This window comes from Lissotriton vulgaris, chromosome 2_1 (genome assembly GCF_964263255.1).
Source record: "Lissotriton vulgaris chromosome 2_1, aLisVul1.2, whole genome shotgun sequence".
In the NCBI taxonomy this organism is placed as follows: domain Eukaryota; kingdom Metazoa; phylum Chordata; class Amphibia; order Caudata; family Salamandridae; genus Lissotriton; species Lissotriton vulgaris.
The window spans coordinates 1,794,032,848-1,794,054,309 of NC_141687.1; the positions used below are offsets into that span (position 1 = coordinate 1,794,032,848).

The 21,462-nt window shown below is 47.6% G+C and overlaps 1 protein-coding gene across 1 annotated transcript in view; it reads right to left on the reverse strand.

The window, feature by feature from the left end:
* Positions 1-1,508: 1,508 nt before the first annotated feature.
* Positions 1,509-21,462, reverse strand: part of LOC147733284 (ras-related and estrogen-regulated growth inhibitor-like) — a 382,108-nt gene continuing 362,154 nt past the window's right edge. The window contains exon 4 of the mRNA XM_086957842.1: positions 1,509-2,135. Coding sequence (XP_086813968.1) covers positions 1,650-2,135 — 486 coding nt within the window. The 3' untranslated portion in view covers positions 1,509-1,649. The remainder of the gene's footprint in view (positions 2,136-21,462) is intronic.

Here is a 21,462-nt window from a genome sequence, read left to right on the forward strand (position 1 = left end):
TGGCAAATAGCACATGTGTGTGGACTTGAGAGACTTGAACTGCGACTTCTGAGTTGACCGCCATCCTTTGCCATGTATAAGCAAGATTATAATCAGCATTAAAAATGGCAAGTACTTTTTATCGATTGATTTATCCAATGCATATCACCAGGTTAGGTTAAATTTCGATTCTAAATATTTCACTTCATTTATAACACCTGAGGGCGCGTTCTAATTTGTGCGCATGCCATTTGGGCTGGCATCTCCTTCCACATTTTTTCAAAGACTCATGAGTAGTATTTTAAAGGGTACCATGAATGTGCAAGTGTTCCAGGATGACATATTAGTATGGGGTGTGTATGTGAACAGTCATGATAGGGTGTTGATTTAAGTCCTGAAGAAATTGCACGAGGCATGATGAACTGTGAGTACAGAGGAGTACAAGTTTGAAGTGATGCAAGTAGATTACCTGGGCACAAGCTGTCAGGGTATGGAGTTAAGCCCAAAAAGAGATGAAGTGAGGCCAATGAATATTCCACATCACCAATTGACAAATAGCAATTACACTCTATTTTAGGATTGGCTGAATACTATTCTAAGTTTGTTCAGCATTTTGCAGAAAAAGTACACAATCTAAGGGTCTTAATGAAAAAAGTGTGCAGCTTCTCTGAAGGACTGATGAGTGTCAGCTAGGTTTTGAAGAAATGAAAACGGATATTCTAGAAAGCTGTGGCCCTCAAACCTTTTGTTCTGCATGGTAAGATCATGGTGTGGTGGAAGTGAGTGCTTATAGGTTAGAAATTGTATTGATGCAGAAGAAAAATGGATTTGAGCGAGTTGTAGTGTTCGCGCACACTGAAGGGTGCAGAGGCCCCTTATTCTGTCATCAAAAGAAGTGTTGGTATGCTAATGTGGCGTCAATTACTTTAAAGCATATGCATGGGGGACTAACTTTGAGTTGAGTACCTACCACAGACCACTCATTGATATTTTTACTACTAAGGCTGCTGGCAGAACAACACAGAAAATTGCAAAATGGCTATACCGTTTGCAAGAATATGATTTCTGACTTAAGTATGCTCCTGGGTACAAGAACATAAATGCAGACTGTCTTTCTCGTTTCAAAATCAGGATGTGATTATGCTTGTGCATAGGGTCTTTAAAATAGGCCTAGAACTCTCTTGCAAACGGTTCTTTTGTTTCAGGCGTGTAGCAACAACCCCAGTAAAAAAGATATACAAGGTATATGAAGACACGCTCTCATTCATCTTTGAGAACATAGCCAGCTTAGCTCAAGTTTTATTTTAAAGAGTTGTTATTAACTCGGGGGAAAAGCTGCGAGGCCATGTTCCGACCACAGGCCAAGCATGACACACGGTAAAGTGCTGTTCCACAGTGGCTGAATTTAATTCCAAATGTACGTGTGTGTTTGTGTGTGTGCGTGTTTGTGTGTGCATGTATCCGTCCAGTGTGCTCATATAAATCATACATTTACTAAATTCCCCATCTATCCTACAACAAAACAAGCAAACAGAAGCACACAATGTAACATAAATACTGCTGCATCTGTTGACGCTTGGCAGTCTGTGTCTGGTGCCACAGCACAGCTGCGACTTTATTGGCGGAAGACTCTTGGCAAACATCTGCTGTGGCATTTACAGTCAGGGAAGCTATTCAGGAATGTATTCGCGGTACGAGTTAAAACTTAAACTTCTGCCACTCGAATTCAGAGCCGAATTCGCATAAATCTTAGGTATCTTCTCCATCAGTTTGGACACAGTTTTCCTCTTGTTGCAGGCCCCAGGGGAAAAGTTGCCTTGTTTTAACAGTTCGTAGTAAAGTGCATTGAACACCATCACGGTCTCTTCATAGCTGTCTCTGGTGGAGATCTCGTAGCAAGGGTATTTCAACGCCTTGGAAAGGCTGTCCCCGTCTTCTGTAGACACCATCCTGTCAAATTGCAGGTCCTTCTTGTTGGCCACAATCACAACAGGTGGTTGGTCGCTGGTCCCTCGTTTCGTGTTGGAGTGGATGTGGTTAATCAAGAAACACAGTCTCATCACCTCATCAAAACTACATCGGTCTGTCACGGAATAAACCACTGCAAACCCATCACCCCATTTGATTTTTTCTTCAATTTGCAAAGAATCTTCTTCCTGTAAAAAAAAAATCCAAATGACATAATCAAATAGGGAATGTCTTTATGCAAAAACATTCGTGCAGGCACCAAAAACAGAGACCACACACCTTTACTGTTAATTCAACACATTTAATTTAGTAAGCTCCAAATATAAATGCATGTGGCACTTGTTTACTCTTCTGAATGAGGATGAGCACACCCAGGTTTGGTTCAGACAGGTGTAGATTTGAAATGTAAGTAAAGTACATGGTTTATAGGAGGGTGAATCATAAATTCCAACATCAAACCAGCTTTAGCTTTGGCATATATCAGATGAAATTATCACGATGTTCATTGGTCAAACATGGTTCCTCCACCTATGGCAACACTTTGCAGTTGTTAGGCTGAAATATTGAGAGTAATCTGCCAAGTTGGAAGTACTATACCCAAATGTCCACCACACATGACCTGGTGGACGAGTGACTCTCATAAAGCAACAAGCATTTACAATGCAATGGTTTTGCCTTTGTTAAAGTTTGAGCTGTTGGCAAAGCTCTTGACCATTTTTTTTTAACATAAATAAATGGCATTGTTATTTGCAATGCCACTAGCTTTATCTTTTGCAAATGACACCCACAAACACCTACAGAGAGTCCCCAACACACACCCACACAGAGCCCCCTCCACACACTGCGAGCACCACCACACACTGCGAGCCCCCCCACACACACTGCGAGCTCCCTCCACAGACTGTGAGCCTCCCCTATACACTGCGAGCCACCTCCTACAAAGCCCCCCCCACACACAGAGCCCCCCGCCCACACACAGAGAGCCTTCCCCTTGTTTGGCAATGTACACTAAGCCCTTAGAGTTTTATAAAGGTTTGGAGAGAGTTATTTGCAACTGTTCATTATAAAGAATATATTCCTTTCTAACTATACAATGGTGGACAATATATCTTATTGAAGCCACTCTCAGATGGACGCAGGCAGCTGCTTAGAAACTTTTTTAAACAACATACACAATGAGGTCAAGGTCTTAGAATGTGAGTGCATGTACTGTTGTAAAACACTAATAAGGCACATGTGGATGACACACAGAACCATGCATAGGCACAATATTGCACAGTGACTTTACTAGTTTAATTAACCCTATAACTTCTGAAGAATATGAAGATTGATGTATAAAATGTTGCATGGATGAATGGATGTGTGAAAATGTGGGTGGATGATTGATGGGTGGATGGTTAGAAATGTGGATGTTTAAAGGATGGATGTATGGATGGAAGGATGGAAGGGTGGAGGGATGCAGGATGGATTGTTGAAAGTGTGGATGAATGGATGAAAGGATGCGTGGAAGGATGAAAGTGTGGATGGAAGAAGGACGGATGGAAGAAAAGGTGGATGTATGGATGGATAAAATGTTGCATGGATGAATGATGTATGGATGTGTGAAAATGTGGTAGGATGAATGATGTATCTCATTCACATTTTTTATCTTGTTGTGAGTATTATCACTGGAGTAGCAGTTCTAATGAACGTGGGATATTTTTTTACCATTCTTTCTGAAGGTATAAGACAGATGAATTTGCTGCAGAACATAGAATGAGTGCATGTGGTCTAGCTTCTTTAAAAAAAAAAATTGCACAGTAACATATTTTAGGCATTTTGCTCAATTTGCTTGTATGCGTTACAACACAAATGCCTTTACCATGTATATCCTTTACCACGCTTGCTTTTACAATGTAATTTGTTGTAAAGCATGTATGGTAAAAGCCTATGAGTGTTAAAAGATTTCCCTAACCCCTGCCCTCAGTCCTTAAGCTGGTTCCCTAAGCCCTAAATCTACACCCCAGATCGAACCTCGCCCTGTTAACAATTACCCGACCCTTCCCTAAGCCCTAAATCTAGACCCCAGCGTGACCCCCTCCCTCTTAAGAAATACCTGACCCTTCCCAAACCCTAAATCTAGAACCCTGCGCAACCCCCTCCTAGCCTCCAGCCCTTTTTAAAAAATACACAGCTTCTGCCCTGAATCCTAAATCTGTCCCCTTGCCCTCAGGTCCTTTCAAATAAAATCAACAATCCCCCTACCTTTTCATGACGAGGCAACTCTTGTGAGGCACTTCACACACGTCATCAAGAGGAGGCTCAGGGACCTCTTCACTCCTCTAACGACCCAGATAGCCTTTACCACGCAGTTGCCGTTACCAGTAATGCCCTCACCAAGTACATTGAAATAAAATGCATGGTAAAGGCTATGAATGGTAACAGTTTTTGCGTGGCACTGCCTGCGTGATAAAGGCACTGCGTGGAAACGGTCGGGTTGTAACGGCTCTTTCCCTGCAGGGACAGATTTAACTAGATTGGCCCTGACTTACCAAAGCGATGTGCTCAGAAAGAAACAGACTCTTCAGCACCTCCGGATAAAGAAAGTCAACCAGTTCTGAAAAAGTATAAGCCCTCTGCATTCTGCGTAGGTGTCCACTAAATATGTGCAATTGATCCCAGCATGGAAGCAGTCATACATGAGGGAGTACCCATGAAAGGCAGCAAAATCACCAAGTGTTCAGATTTTTGTGTACCACAATCATGCACCATGGAAAGAAAGCCTGCGATGCGATACTCTGAACATAGCAAAACAATCCGGGATTTGAAAACAGCACAAGCTAAAAGCTAAAAAAGGGTTCAGCCAACAATGCTTAAACCACGGCGATCTAACGTGAAAGCTATGATTAGGATGGCAAACATGGTATGCCAATTTACAAACCTTACTGTGATACACCGAGCAAATCCTTCAAGCCAAAAACTGTGAAAAGACATGCAAATCAGGACTGAAAAGAACGTCTAAATGAAAGTAACAGAAAGGTAGCCATAGCATAGGAGGAGTTCAAAGAGAAACATGCATCAAGGGAAAGATCTGAATTACGAGACTCAAACACTGCAGTCGTGATAGCCTGAGCTCCATGCCACAGAAGGTGGAAGATGTAGCCAGCGTTACCCAGATATTTTCAAAGCACAGGATTATTCCCAAGAAGTTGGAGAGAAGTTTATTTCTAAGAAGGAGGAAGTTTCTAGTGAATTATATAGAGCATGAGTAGCTACAACCTGCAGCTCTGCAGTTTGGACATCGCTACTCACCGGAGCTCCTCCCCTCCGACTAGGGGACTCCCCAAAGCCATTTCCGCATCGCAATGCCTCCCATGCAATCCAGGGCAAAGGCGGCAGTCCGGCATCGGTGAGTTCAATCACTGGGATCGTCGGACAGCACTAAAGGCGGGGCGTAACACCGGCACTCACGATCCCACCGGTAGACGCAGAGACTCTGGAGCGGTAGCAGGATCCACTCGTGCCAGCGTTGACCACCAATGGCACCGTCGGGCAGCAAGGCTGTGTGCGGTCGTTGGCTCCACCGTCTCTTTCGGCCCCAGGACTACACAGTACACAGCTTCTAAAAACAGCCATAAAGTCCTTATACCGCTCCCCATGCAGGTAACAACGGGACAGATCCCCCAAACTGGGGATGGTGCCAGACTACGCGTACGCCCCAAACACCTCTCACCGGCGCAGGTAACACAACCGAAAGCCCCATACAGCTCTCAGGGGCAGACACGTTACATACTGCCGAGGGGCCTCAATTTCTGTCTCATAGTTTCCTTTTACACGTTAAAATCACGACACGGCCCTGTACCATCTGACAAGCAATCCGTGGGCGTCTGTAAACCAGCCTAAAATGAGTATGCAGAGACTTTCTGGAGCGCCAGCAACTTATCTCACGGGGTGATAGAGGGGCAGAGGGGTGACGCAGCACTTGAAGCGTGTCAATGTGCAATTAACCATCGAGCCGCACGTTGGGCTGTCTTTACCTAAAATTCGTCATCGCCGACTTTACAACAGAACTTCCTTTACTTTGAAACCATACTCACTGTCTTTATTTCTAAGCACATTTACCCTCAACCTGTCTTCACGGTCTATAATTTTAAGCCGGCATTTGCACCCATGGGTGTTCAGGAAGTTGTTTTTTTCCAATGATCTGCCGTTACCGCCGAGCTGTAAATACCACGGTGGTCATTGTGCCGTTTTGCACGCACTACTGTGTTTACCACCTGGCTAACTCAAGTGAATTTACCGCTGAGCTGCCTCGGCGCCATTTCCCTCTCTTGCCACTTCTGCTGTGTCTGGGCTCATCCTTATCTACCTAGCTGGAGCAGGGCCATGTTTATCTCTGCCAAATGGTGCAATTTAAGACAGTGTTTCAGCTGAATCGATAAAGTGCTGAATCATTGGAGATTCCCACTGGTTCTACAATCGTGGTCACTGTTTAGTAACTTTTTATTTGGATTTCAGTAAAAACAAGAGGCGCCGCAGACGAGTAGGTCACTCCTACAGGTGGTGTACTGTGCGACGCCGGGTGCGTGCCAGTCACTCCCAGAGTTAGTACCGGGTACAGCCTTACCTGCCGGGTGCGGCCAGTCACTCCTAGAGTTGGTGCACTGAGCACAGCCTGGGTTGCCGCGTGCCTGTCTGTCGCTCCTGGAGCTGGGACAGGTCTGCCTTTGGTTTGCCAGGTGCATGCCGGTCACTCTAGACAACAGCTGATGTTCCCGGGAGGCTGGTCGGATACCGGTCACTCTCTCGCTCCTCTCTGTTTGCAGGACGCTCGTGCCTCCGACTGGCTCCCGTTAGTCTGTTGTTTCCCTTCAGTCGTCCTCGCCCTTCCTCTTCTTCTTAGAGCAGACTGAAGAAACGAAACCGAATCAGGGAGGGCAGCAGAGGGCGGGGCAGCGGAGACTGCAGGTGCGATGGAAACAACGCAGAACCTTGGTCTGTCTTATTATCCCCAGTAAAATGCCATTTTCAAATGTTTGTAATGTAAATGAAGTTATTTTGTGTCAGTCCCATGTGCCTTGTGATGGCAGATCGCCCTATTTATGAAGGGAAAACATCCGTTTGGTTCATCTATGAATCTGTGTGTAGGGGCCATTTTAGTTATTGATAAAATCAAGAACACAGAACGAAGCTGCGGCCAATCGCAGGGCGGCTCCAGCGATGAAGCGACGGCTCAAGAACCAATCCTAGCGCGGCGGCACTGAGGGGCTCGACCGCCTCAGCCAATGGGAGGGCAGCTCCTTCGTTCTTGCTCATGACGCGGCGGCTCGAGAACCAATCCTAGCGCGGCGGCACTGAGGGGGCTCGACCGCCTCAGCCAATGGGAGGGCAGCTCCTTCGTTCTTGCTCTCCGCGGCCCGGCGAGGTCCTCAAGTTATTCTCGGCCCCGGGCAGCGGCGGCAATCAGGGAGGCAGCGTTTACACCATAGTAGGAGGCGGCAGAGCGCTCGGGGTGCCACTAGTGCCTTACCAGATTCGGGGGCGTTCCCGAAAATCGGCTTTCAGCTGACGTAGCGTGACGTCGCCAAAAGCCAAAAATTCTCGGGAACGCCCCCGAATCTGGTCCGGCATTGACGGACAGGCCCGTCTTCCAATGGCTAGCCTCCATTTATGGAGCTAGCCAATAGAAGACGGGGCGGATTCCAAGCCCCATATACTATTCTCATTAGGTTTTTTCTAGCGAATGCTTACTTCGTAAGCATTGGCTAGTCAAAACCTAAAAAGCACAACATGGCTGTCCCGTAATGCTCACCTCGTGGAAGCTTCAAAAGTGTTGACGCTTGGCAAGCTGTTAAGTGTCTAGTAGATTATGCTACACCTTCAAAAAAAAGATATAGCAGGCAAGTGACACAACAGCATATGTGTTTGATATTTATGGCCGTAGCAGATATATAGTCCATGCATAGACTACCGTGTGTACCAACTGTTCAGATATCAACACAGTACCTTGTAGTACATTTGCCTCCCTTTTGTGCTAACTGCAAAAAACAGTAAATGTACAGGAGGAGGTTTACTTCTCCCTGAGGAGCTTACAGCAGATATTTTTCCATTGTGATGTGAATAAATACATTCATCTATGCCTACCAGCAAATCCTTCTGTGAGTTTGCAGCAGGCGTAAATGAGCAGAGTCACACAAATTAACAAAAGAATAGGCAGATTGATCAAAATGTAATGGAGTGGGCAGGAAACACAATAACGGACTATGTGGCACAACATTCTCTACTACACAGCCACAAGCTTTGAAAGCATAGCCTGATAGTCACTGTGAACACTGGACCACTTGTTTACCTACTCATCCTTATGCTGGACCACATGAAGAACATATCCACTGGTGGAGAATGACACACACCATACTTAACCTCACAATATGACCTCAAACCAAAGGACACCATAGATCATGCTGTGGTGCCACCAAACCTATTGAGGGTACATCAATGGCAAAAAAGGCCAAATCTGCCGTCCTCCTTAATGTTAATGCTCAACGTGGCTTTCAGAATGTCTGTTGACATTATACTGCCTCCTATAACCAAATCTGAAATTTGATTGACTGAACAGGTGTGATGCAGCAGTCGGTATTCCCAGCTGTGAGTACTGGCCTCATGAGAAGGTAGGACAAAGAGATGAGTGTCGAGTGCATAGTGTTCCAGGCTGGAGTGGACTGATGCCTAGAATAGGACATCTGCTTTGGAATTTCATGGTGGTTCATCTTTCAGCAATGGGGTGGGTCAAGGGATTTAAGAAAGGCAGGAAGGAAAACAACCACCTTACAAATCTTCTTCCAAATAGACACTGTCCACCCCTGTGTGAACGATACCTTCAAGCAGAGCCTCCAGGCAATAGACGCTCAAAACTGAACCAGGTATAATAAATAAGGCAGCTGTGCGCTACCAAAAATGCTACATTTTAATTGGCTCCTAACCTGCTGATATGTACCCACAGGATTCATAGCTAGTACCTGGAACAAGCAACATTACAGTATCCTTCACATATCACTACGGTATCTTCCCATAACAGCTGCCTGAGAAGACCACAGAGTTCTAATGGAAACTAAAGTCTCCATCTATCTCACAGAATGTGCCGGAATTGAGAGACATTCTGGTGGAGAAAACAGCATTTGAATCATCCATTTTCTAGCCCAGAAACATCAATATATACATAAAAATATTTCTCATTCCTGCAGCGGAAAGTTCCTGAAATGAATGAGTCCCTTATACATTCCTTTCCATGTGTTGGTATTATATATTTAACATGTTTCCCATCTGTGATAACAGTATGAGTATGGAATTTTTAAGTAGTGGTACATAATTGTTTTGTTTCATTTACAATATTCTTCATTATAAAATATGTTTTTCATAATTATTTTTGAATATAGCAGTTTACAATGTACACAGAAATACATTTTTACAGACAATAAATATATATATTTTGAATATTTTTACCACTTTCTTATCTTTAATTCACAATAAAAAATATGTTGAAGCCAGTGCACAATTACACATGGAGATGCAACTACTCAAAAGAGGAAGTGGGAATAAGAAAAAAAGAAAATTGTAAATATCCAAACCGCAACTACTTTGAAGATTCTCACTGTTCATAAGAGCACAAATCTATTAATTTTAAATAAGAGCTTCGTAAATAGTTTTGTGGGTCCTTATAAAACTTCTATTCACCTACACTTCAATGAAAGATGAAAAATGTTGATGGCTATTAAAATGTTAGTATTTTAATATTAAAGGTGTTAAATAAAAGAGAAGATGGGTAGCCTGATTAAACAGATATGGAAGGGAGATGCAGGACTTAGGTACGGATCTCCTGAACTATTTTTGGCCCCTTAAAAGTATATTATGCCTCAAATGACTTATAGCCTATACCTCCCCTCACATTTTTAACAGCTCGTTTCATATCTTTATTGGCACGTCCAAGCTCATTAGCTTTAGCCAGCTCCACAACAAAGCTTTAAATTCAACAGCTCATAGCTCCTATTCCAATAAATTGGTGTTCAGGAGTGCTTCACTTTTGTCTTAAGTACAGAATGTTAGTACTACATTTGTTTATTGGAACTCTGTGGGGAGGCTACAGTAGATCACTGGGGAGTCAACCGAATTCTGCTGGAAGTGCATGTTTCATTTCAGCATGCACTGCTTTTATGAAAGAGAACGATATTTGAAAATGTATAGAAAATGTGCCTTCATTTTAGCGTTCTAGAAAACTAAACATAATTTCTATGACAAATTAAACTCCCTCGCTTTATTCATTTACTGAAGTCAAACAGTTGGATATGCATTCAGTTCTACAGCTCTGATTCTAGCAACATGGTGTTCAAATGTGCTTAAAATTTGTCATGAATATAGAATGTAAACACTCCAGTTGTTCAATAGAACCTTCCGGTGAAGCTGCAATAGAGCAGTGGGCAAATCACTGATAGACTGCTGTTGTGAGTACATGTACTACTCAGGATATCAAACTTTTTTCTCACATGGCTAACGAAGATATTTGCAAATTTATAGGAAATTAATTCTCATTTTAGCTCTGGAGCATATTACATAACCTCTATGAAAAAAACTGTGAAAACTGTTTTCTCTCAAACATGGTTCATCAGATCCCAACAGAGGATCAGCATTTTTCAATGGGTAAAATCACATTAAAACCCACTACAATTACTAACATTAATAGGATACCACCAACAAATTATTTACATTGAAAATTTGGTATCACCACTTATATTTGTTCATTTTTGCGACCCCTCAAAACCAGGCATTCAATATAATGCACTTCATTGGTGATGGAGCGCAATGGTGCTCTTTCGTTTGTAGGGGTGCATTATAATCACGGCAAGTCTGCATCCACATATATTTTCATTAGGCGTGATAACGATTGGTTTTTAGATCATATTCAGTAATAACATGTGAAAGTGTAATGATAGAAAGGTATTGTGCCATACAAAGAAACAATGTGGCACTTTATTATTGTAATTCATAGTATTTGATGTCATTTTCCTAACGAAGTTGCTTATATGTAATAATGCATTTGATTTAAACGTGCACCACATTAAAGTTGCATGTAGATGTGACTAATTGTGTTTAACATGTATGATTTCATAAGTTGCTAGATGCATTTGATGTGCTTGTGTAACGTGATATAGAAACGCCCAAATGAAATGTTCACCAATGCGTGTATTTGAAGGGTCTATGTGTTTCATTCTTATGTTGGATAATTTCTGTACGCCTCAATGAATTTTCTTTGGAACCTCTAAGGCAAGGCTTGCTAGTGAATTTTAATGTGCATGTCGAACTTGTTCTGTTGTCACATTTCTGTTGCAGGTGGAGAAAGTCGTTTTTGTTAGCTAGAATAACGCCTTTTGTTTTAGGAGTTGATACTATAGGTAAGGAACGCTGATAATTGGGAGACTGTGTTCTTTCTCACTTAGGGAGGCCTGGGAATCAAGGTCATCGAGCTTGGAGCTGGAAATCGACCCAAGTGGAAAATCACCTATGAGAAGTGTCCAGCGAAATGAGGTGATCGGTGCGTGTGTTCTACGTTTTTGTGTTTTGCATTAGGGACAGTGCCCCGGGGTGGAGTCAAGAGAGGAGGTGAGTGTTAGAACCGGCTGTCTCTAGTTGGCAGAGGTATACACTTCTGACAAATAGGGACACCCCTTTTCAACTCAGGGCAAAGGGATCACACCCTTCGATAACCCCTGCTCACCCCCTTGGTAGCTTGGCAGAGCAGACAGGCTTATCTCAGAGGCTGTGTGTTAAGCAATTATGACCACATACAGTAATAAAGTGAATACACTACAAATGGACACGACACAGTAGTATTATAAAAATAAGTATTTTTATATAAGGCTTAGCACAAGACCAAATAACGACAAGAAATGTACACAATCGTAATAAATACTCTGGGAAGGGAAAAAGGATAGTTCAAAGGTAGTTTCTTCTTTAGCACAAAAGTCTTTAGTATCAAAGCAAATCTTCTTCTTGGACACACAGTTCTTAGCAACAGGGTAACCCACACGGGGGCTACACGACGTCGAGGCAAAGTTAATCCAAAGGTTCGGCGTCGACCGCGAGGAGTGCTACGTCGAGCCCGGAGTCACACGGACCCCCAACAACACAGTACCTTTAGGAAAATGAAGCACACGATGATCAGCGGCGTCGAGCAATCCGGCGTCGCGTCTTCAGTGTCGATCAGGCCTCAGCAGGCGTCGTCGATGATGCGGTTGCACAGAGTGAGCAGCGCTCACGGCGTCGAGAGGGCACACAGTTGATGCGATCAGCAGCGGTGCAGACACGAGGTCCTCTGGAGCTAGAGCCGTACTCCCACTCACTGGCGTTGCTGCTGGCGTCGGTCGGGCCCGGCAGCCGGTCGTCGAGGAAGCGAGACACTTGGGCCGTTACCCACTACGTCGAGCTGGATTCGGCGACGTCCGTCGGCGTCGAGATTGCTGGTTCTTTCAGAGGTGCTGGATTCACAGTTCCAGCAAATAGCACTTTAAGCAGATGAAGTCCTTTAGCCCTGTGACTTCAGCAGGAGACTGGCACTCTTCCAGTCCTTGGAGATTTTCTTAGCAAGCGTGAGAGTACACACACAGTTCCTCACTCCTGGTTCCTTGGCAAAAATAAAGAAGCACTGCAGGATTCCCCCCAGCAAACAGCACACTGGCAGAAGGGGTAGGGAAGTCCTCAGATCAGCAGGCCTCTTGTCCTTGGTTACAGGGTTCCTTGTCAGAAGTGATCTAAATTCTTGGTTCAGGGGTCCTTCTCTTATACCCCTTTCTGGCTTTGATCCCTTTGTCCATGCAGGGGAATTTCCCAACATCCTGGGTCTGTTGTGGGCGAAGCCAGGCAGAAGCACCTGGCCTATTCACTCAGCAGGGCTGGGTCCTCAGACGCCCAGCAGGAGGTGGAGCCAGCATTGACACTGGCAGGAGCAGAGCTATCGGCCTCCTGGCAGGAGGTGGGGCTAGGATCGTCCATGGCAGGCACAGAGCCATCAGCCGCTTGGCAGGAGGTGGAGCCAGCATTGTATCAGGCAGGGCTATCGGCCTCTTGGCAGGAGGTGGGGCTAGGATCGTCCATGGCAGGCACAGAGCCATCAGCCGCTTGGCAGGAGGTGGAGCCAGCATTGTATCAGGCAGGGCAGGCTATCAGCAACTACTCTCCCCCTACTCTCAACGCAAATGTCCCACTCATCCCACACTGACTCATCCAGACCTGTGGAGCCACCCAGCTCCTGTCACACACACGCAAGACCAGCAGAAACCAGAAATGGTTAGACAAGAAAATAGACACTTTCTAAAAGTGCTATTTTCAAACCCAGAGTCCAAAAACCATCCACACCAACGGATGCGTAATTAAACCCCGAGTTCAGGGATACCAAACTCGACATTGCACCATGCTCCCCGAGCCAGCTAGGATCATAGCATTAATAATCCCGGTGGCCCATTCTAACTAATGGAGAGCAGGCTACCTCGCAATAGTGAAGAACGAAGATGGCTGTAATTCACTATTAGGACATGCCAACTTGGTCAGGCGTGTCCTACCTTATACCTGCAATGCACCCTGCCCGTGGGCCTACCATAGGGGTGACTAACATGAAGTCAAGGGAAGGTTTGAGGGGCTGGCAAGTAGGTATACTTGCGCAGCCTGCGTGACAGCACTAGGCTGCACGTGGGTCTCGCAATGACCGACCCGTAGACATTCTTTTACGAGGCCGCTCCTGTGGGTGGCACAACACGTGCTGAAAGCCCACGAGCGGCATTTGTATTTACAAGCCCCGGCACTCCTGGTGCACTAGGCTAGGGACTGACAGTAAACCAAATAAGCCAAACATGGATACAATAGATACATCAATTTAACATAGGGAGCACTTGCGCTGTGGCACGGATCAGCCGTGGCACAGCGCCCAAAGCATATACCAGCAAAACATCGAAAAACAGTGGAGGCAAAACAGAAAAAATGGAGGAGAGACTCAAGCCAATGATGTCAGGTCTAACACGTGTCCCCTCCAGCTGAAATGTGGGGAGAACTACCCTTGACCTAGGGAGTCCTCATCACTAAGGCGGAAAAATCTGGACAGACCATCAGCATTGGCGTGATCGGTACCAGGGCGGTGTTCCACCGTAAAGTCCATCCCCTGTAGAGAAATGGACCACCTCAACAGTTTCGGATTCTCTTCCCTCATCTGCATCAACCATCTGAGCGGCCTGTGGTCTGTCTGAACCCGGAAGTGAGTCCCAAACAGGTAGGGTCTTAGCTTCTTCAGCGCCCAGACCACAGCAAATGCTTCTCTCTCTATCGCACTCCACCTCGTTTCCCTGGGAAGTAACCTCCGACTGATTAAGGCTACAGGCAAGTCTCGGCCCTCTTCATTCACCTGAGCTAGAACAGCCCCCACGCCATGCTCTGAAGCGTCCGTCTGGACAATAAATTCTTTCGAAAAGTCGGGTGCCTGGAGTATAGGTGCTGTGCACATTGCAGTTTTCAGGGTGTCAAAGGCCGTTTGACAGGCATCAGTCCAGATCACGCTTCGTGGCTGCTTCCTGGAAGTCAGCGAAATCAAGGGGTGCACAATGTTGCCGTAATCCTTGACAAACCTCCTGTAATAACCCGTGAGTCCTAAGAAGGCTCTCACCTGAGTTTGGGTTTTGGGCGGCGCCCAAGCCAGGATGGTATCAATCTTGGGTTGCAGGGGGGCAACCTTGCCGCTCCCTACTTGGTGCCCCAAGTACACCACCGAACCCTGCCCAATCTGGCACTTACTGGCTTTGATTGTGAGGCCTGCTCCGCGCAGGGCCAACAACACTTCCTGGAGGTGGCGCAAGTGTTCCTCCCAGCTGGCGCTGAACACTGCGATGTCGTCCAGGTAGGCGGCACTGAAATCCTCCAGTCCAGCCAAGACCTGGTTGACCAACCTCTGGAAGGTGGCAGGGGCATTCTTCATCCCAAAGGGCATCACCCGGAACTGGTATAGCCCATCTGGTGTGGAGAATGCGGACCTCTCCTTTGCCCCATCAGTCAAGGCGATCTGCCAGTACCCAGACGTTAGATCAAACGTACTAAGGTACCGGGCAGCCCCCAACCGATCAATGAGCTCATCAGCTCGGGGGATGGGGTGCGCGTCAGTCTTCGTGACCGAATTGAGTCCTCGGTAATCCACGCAGAACCGGAGTTCTGGTGAAGCACCAGGCGCTGCAGCCTTCGGGACCAAGACCACTGGGCTGGCCCAAGGACTGCTAGAGGACTCAACCACCCCTAACGCAAACATTTTGGAGACCTCCTCCTTAATGTATGCTCTAACCTTGTCAGTCACCCTGTAAGCCTTGTGCTTCACAGGAGGGCTGTCTCCGGTGTCAACGTCATGGACACACCAATGAGTGACACCCGGAACCAAGGAAAACAGATCCGGGAATTGTCCTAACAGGTGGCGACAATCCTGTTTCTGCTCAAGGGTCAGTGTGTCAGAGAGGACCACACCATCCACTGACCCGTCTTGCTCTTTAGCACACAGGAGGTCAGGAAGAGGCTCACTCTCCTCCTCCATTCCAGCATCTGTAGCTAGGAGCATGCCCACTTCGGACCTCTCTAAGTGGGGCTTCAAACGGTTGACATGCAGGACCCGCAAGGGGTTCCTGGGAGATTTAAAGTCCACCAAGTAGGTGACATCGCTCTTCTTCTCCACAACCTTAAACGGTCCAGTCCACCTGTCCTTGAGCGCACAAGGTTCCACAGGGGACATGACCCACACTTCCTGACCAGGCTGAAGCTCTACCAGAGTGGCATTCCGGTCGTACCATCGCTTCATCTCCTCCTGGCTAGCCTCCAGATTTGCCTGAGCAAGTTCTCTGAAGCGCCGAGTCTGGTTCCGAAAGGCCAGCATGTAACTGTATACATCCTGGGGAGGTTTCCTGGGAGATTGCTCCCAGCCTTCCTTGACCAGACTCAAAGGCCCTCTTACCGGGTGACCGTATAAGAGCTCAAAGGGGCTGAACCCTAGAGACTTCTGCGGCACCTCTCGGTAAGCAAACAACAGGCATGGCAAGAGGACGTCCCATTTCCGCCTCATTGGTTCTTCAAGACCCATGATCATGCCTTTCAGGGTCTGGTTGAATCTCTCAACCAGCCCATTTCCTTGAGGGTGGTAAGGAGTGGTGAACTTGTAGGTTACCCCACACTCCTTCCACAGAGACTTCATATAGTTCGAAATGAAGTTGGTGCCTCGGTCTGACACCACCTCTCTGGGGAACCCCATCCGGGAGAAAACACCCATCAGTGCCCTTCCCACCACGGGGGCCGTCACTGTTCGGAGAGGGATGGCTTCCGGGTACCGTGTGGCATGGTCCACCAAGACCAGGATGAACCTGTTGCCCAGGGCTGTCTTGGGGTCCAGGGGCCCAACAATGTCAATACCCACCCGGTCAAAGGGGGTACTGACCACTGGAAAAGGTTGGAGGGGAGCCTTCTGCTTCCTTCCGCTTTTCCCACTTGCCTGGCAAGTGTGACAAGTCTTACAATGGATGTCTACATCCCTTCGCATCTGAGGCCAATAAAAATGGGTGACAAGCCTGTCATAGGTCTTGTCCTGCCCCAGATGTCCAGCTAACGGAACGTCATGAGCCAACCCCAGTAGGAAGGCTCTGAAGCGCTGGGGTACCACCAGCACACGGGCTGACCCAGGCTCAGCAGCCTTAGGCTCGCTATACAGGAGGTCGTTCTCCCAGTACACAAAATGTGACCCTGACTGATCACCTGAGGATTAGGCTGAGGCCTGCTGCCTCATACCCACAAGAGAAGGGCACTCCTATTCCGCACAGAATTCCTCCCTGGAGGGACCACCATCCTGCTGCCAGTGGGTCAGCTCGGGCAGGTCTCCCAGTTCGGCAATTTGTTCCCCTGTGGGCTCCAGGGCATCCCCCTCAGGGTCTACCTCCTCCTGGACCACGGGAACTACGGGGGCCGGTTTCCCGCGCCTCCTGCCTCTTCTCTTCACAGCTGGGTCCTGGGCCGTACTTTCAGGCTCCGGGACCCCATCAACACCCTTACTCGCTGTCATCGAACGAGTGGTTGCACACACCCACTCTGGCACGCCCAACATTTTCAAGTGCGCCTCTCTCTCCACCTTAGCCCAAGGGGAGTCTTCTAAATCGTTGCCCAGGAGACAATCGACAGGCAGGGCGGGCCTCACAGCAACCTGAAGAGTACCTGAAACTCCCCCCCCATTCAAAGGAAACCTGAGCTACCTCACACTCTTTCTGGGAGTTGTCGGCAGCTATCACAGGGTAGAATGCGTGGGGAACCACCTGCTCTCTGGACACCAAGTGACACTTGGCAGCTGTCACACTCGCTCCGGTGTCCCTGAGAGCTTCCACTCTATGGCCATTAATGGTCACCCACTGCCTATATTTACTAGTGTTACTAGGCAGAGGGGGTGGAGGGACCATTTGCATGTCTCCTAGCGAGACCAGGGACATCTCTGCAGGACCCCTCCCACCATGGACAACCATCTCCTCCCCTCCCAGGGCTACGCTCGCCAACTGACGGGGGGGTGCACTCGGCGGTGCATTCGATTTCTTCATGGGACACTGGGGATCGTAATACCAGTGTCCCACCTGCCCACAAGTGTAGCAGGTTAGGGGGCCCCTATGAACAGGTTTACCCGTCGGGGCCCCTGGCTTCTTCTCAGGGGGAGGCTGGGAACCTTTCCCTTGGTTCCCTTGGGGATTACTTTGGGAGCCCTTTCTGGGACTCCTTCTGTTTAGCCTTGTCCCCCCCACTCTTCTGCTGGGGACCCTGCCCACCTTTGGCTGAGTCTCCCACTGGACCCTTGTGGACCCTGGTACTGACCCAGCGGTCCGCCTCCTCAGCAAGTTTTCTAGGGTTAGATATCTTGCTATCAATAAGATGCTGGCGCAGCTCTGGAAAACAGTTATTAGACAAATGCTCCCAAGCAAACAAATCATAAAGAGCTTCATAACTTTCCACTTTGCTGCCCTTTACCCAACCATCCATGGCTCTGCAAAAATAAGACACATATTCAACCCACGTCGTACCAGGCAACTTCTTACATTCTCTAAAAGCTTGTCTGTACTTCTCGGGGGTTAGGCCATACCGCAACATTAAAGCATCCTTCATATGAGCATACGACATCCTATCCGCAACAGGCATGTCTAACAGGGTATCTCTCCTCATTCACAAAGCGACCCCACAACCCTGCTCCCCAATTCTTCTCAGGGACCTGGTGGGCCAACAATGCTAGCTCATATGCTTTAAACCACTGACCAATATCTTCGTTTCTATGATAATCCTTTATCACATCTTTGGGAAAGTAAAACTTACTTTCTGCAGGCCCAGATGGAATGCTGCCACCAGAGGGATTCAATTCTAACTTCTTAGCTTGGATGTCCAACTCCCTCAACTTGGTATCATGCTCCAAAGCTAACTTCTCTCTTTCAAAATCTAACCTTTTGGTCTCCAAATCAGCTTCTCTTCTACCTCTTGCATTTTCTAACTCCAACTGCCCATTTATCTTTAGCCTTGCCATTTCCATGTTGTAAGCTCGCTCTTTCGCCCTTTCTTCTCTTTCTTCAGGGGAAAGACCTTTGGAGGAAACACTGCTACCGGGAGAGGACACAGGCCCATTCACTGGCACCTCCTCATCCCCTTCCTCTGTGGGTACCACCACCACATCAGAGGGATCTCTGGACTCCAACCAGGCCTCCAAAGCTTTGAAATACTCTGGCTTCCTGGAGAGGCCTTTGGTAGGAACTTTAAACTGCTTGCAAAAGTATTGCAGCTGCTTCTTCTCGTATGTCTTCATCTTCTCCTTATCAAACTCCTCCACAACAACAACAGGGGTAGTGACTCCGTTGTCACTCATGGTCAAAACTGGCAGTGTTCAAAAAATCACGCTTCAGAAAAGCGGAGAACCAAAAAATAGGATCCTTCCAAATTAGATTGTGACTGCGTTATGGTCTGCTTTCACTATGTAGCGCACACTAATCACTGTACATGGGTCATAAATGCAAGGTCCAAATCCTCACTGCTGCATCCAATGTTAGAACCGGCTGTCTCTAGTTGGCAGAGGTATACACTTCTGACAAATAGGGACACCCCTTTTCCAGTCAGGGCAAGGGGATCACACACTTCGATAACCCCTGCTCACCCCCTTGGTAGCTTGGCAGAGCAGACAGGCTTATCTCAGAGGCTGTGTGTTAAGCAATTATGACCACATACAGTAATAAAGTGAATACACTACAAATGGACACGACACAGTAGTATTATAAAAATAAGTATTTTTTATATAAGGCTTAGCACAAGACCAAATAACGACAAGAAATGTACACAATCGTAATAAATACTCTGGGAAGGGAAAAAGGATAGTTCAAAGGTAGTTTCTTCTTTAGCACAAAAGTCTTTAGTATCAAAGCAAATCTTCTTCTTGGACACACAGTTCTTAGCAACAGGGTAACCCACACGGGGGCTACACAACGTCGAGGCAAAGTTAATCCAAAGGTTCGGCGTCGACCGCTAAGAGCGCTACGTCGAGCCCGGAGTCACACGGACCCCCAACAACACAGTACCTTTAGGAAAATGAAGCACACGATGATCAGCGGCGTCGAGCAACCCGGCATCGCGTCTTCAGTGTCGATCAGGCCTCAGCAGGCGTCGTCGATGATGCGGTTGCACAGAGTGAGCAGCGCTCACGGCGTCAAGAGGGCACACAGTTGATGCGATCAGCAGCGGTGCAGACACGAGGTCCTCTGGAGCTAGAGCCGTACTCCCACTCACTGGCGTTGCTGCTGGCGTCGGTCGGGCCCGGCGGCGGTCATCGAGGAAGCGAGACACTGGGGCCGTTACCCACTACGTCGAGCTGGATTCGGCGACGTCCGTCGGCGTCGAGATTGCTGGTTCTTTCAGAGGTGCTGGATTCACAGTTCCAGCAAATAGCACTTTAAGCAGATGAAGTCCTTTAGCCCTGTGACTTCAGCAGGAGACTGGCACTCTTCCAGTCCTTGGAGATTTTCTTAGCAAGCGTGAGAGTACACACACAGTTCCTCTCTCCTGGTTCCTTGGCAAAAATAAAGAAGCACTGCAGGATTCCCCCCAGCAAACAGCACACTGGCAGAAGGGGTAGGCAAGTCCTCAGATCAGCAGGCCTCTTGTCCTTGGTTACAGGGTTCCTTGTCAGAAGTGATCTAAATTCTTGGTTCAGGGGTCCTTCTCTTATACCCCTTTCTGGCTTTGATCCCTTTGTCCATGCAGGGGAATTTCCCAACATCCTGGGTCTGTTGTGGGCGGAGCCAGGCAGAAGCACCTGGCCTATTCACTGAGCAGGGCTGGGTCCTCAGACGCCCAGCAGGAGGTGGAGCCAGCATTGACACTGGCAGGAGCAGAGCTATCGGCCTCCTGGCAGGAGGTGGGGCTAGGATCGTCCATGGCAGGCACAGAGCCATCAGCCGCTTGGCAGGAGGTGGAGCCAGCATTGTATCAGGCAGGGCTATCGGCCTCCTGGCAGGAGGTGGGGCTAGGATTGTCCATGGCAGGCACAGAGCCATCAGCCGCTTGGCAGGAGGTGGAGCCAGCATTGTATCAGGCAGGGCAGGCTATCAGCAACTACTCTCCCCCTACTCTCAACGCAAATGTCCCACTCATCCCACACTGACTCCTCCAGACCTGTGGAGCCACCCAGCTCCTGTCACACACACGCAAGACCAGCAGAAACCAGAAATGGTTAGACAAGAAAATAGACACTTTCTAAAAGTGCTATTTTCAAACCCAGAGTCCAAAAACCATCCACACCAACGGATGCGTAATTAAACCCCGAGTTCAGGGATACCAAACTCGACATTGCACCATGCTCCCCGAGCCAGCTAGGATCATAGCATTAATAATCCCGGTGGCCCATTCTAACTAGTGGAGAGCAGGCTACCTCGCAATAGTGAAGAACGAAGATGGCTGTAATTCACTGTTAGGACATGCCAACTTGGTCAGGCGTGTCCTACCTTATATTTGCAATGCACCCTGCCCGTGGGCCTACCATAGGGGTGACTAACATGAAGTCAAGGGAAGGTTTGAGGGGCTGGCAAGTAGGTATACTTGCGCAGCCTGCGTGACAGCACTAGGCTGCACGTGGGTCTCGCAATGACCGACCCGTAGACATTCTTTTACGAGGCCGCTCCTGTGGGTGGCACAACACATGCTGCAAGCCCACGAGCGGCATTTGTATTTACAAACCCCAGCACTCCTGGTGCACTAGACTAGGGACTGACAGTAAACCAAATAAGCCAAACATGGATACAATAGATACATCAATTTAACATAGGGAGCACTTGCGCTGTGGCACGGATCAGCCGTGGGACAGCGCCCAAAGCATATACCAGCAAAACATCGAAAAACAGTGGAGGCAAAACAGAAAAAATGGAGGAGAGACTCAAGCCAATGATGTCAGGTCTAACAGTGAGGAGATCAAAGGAG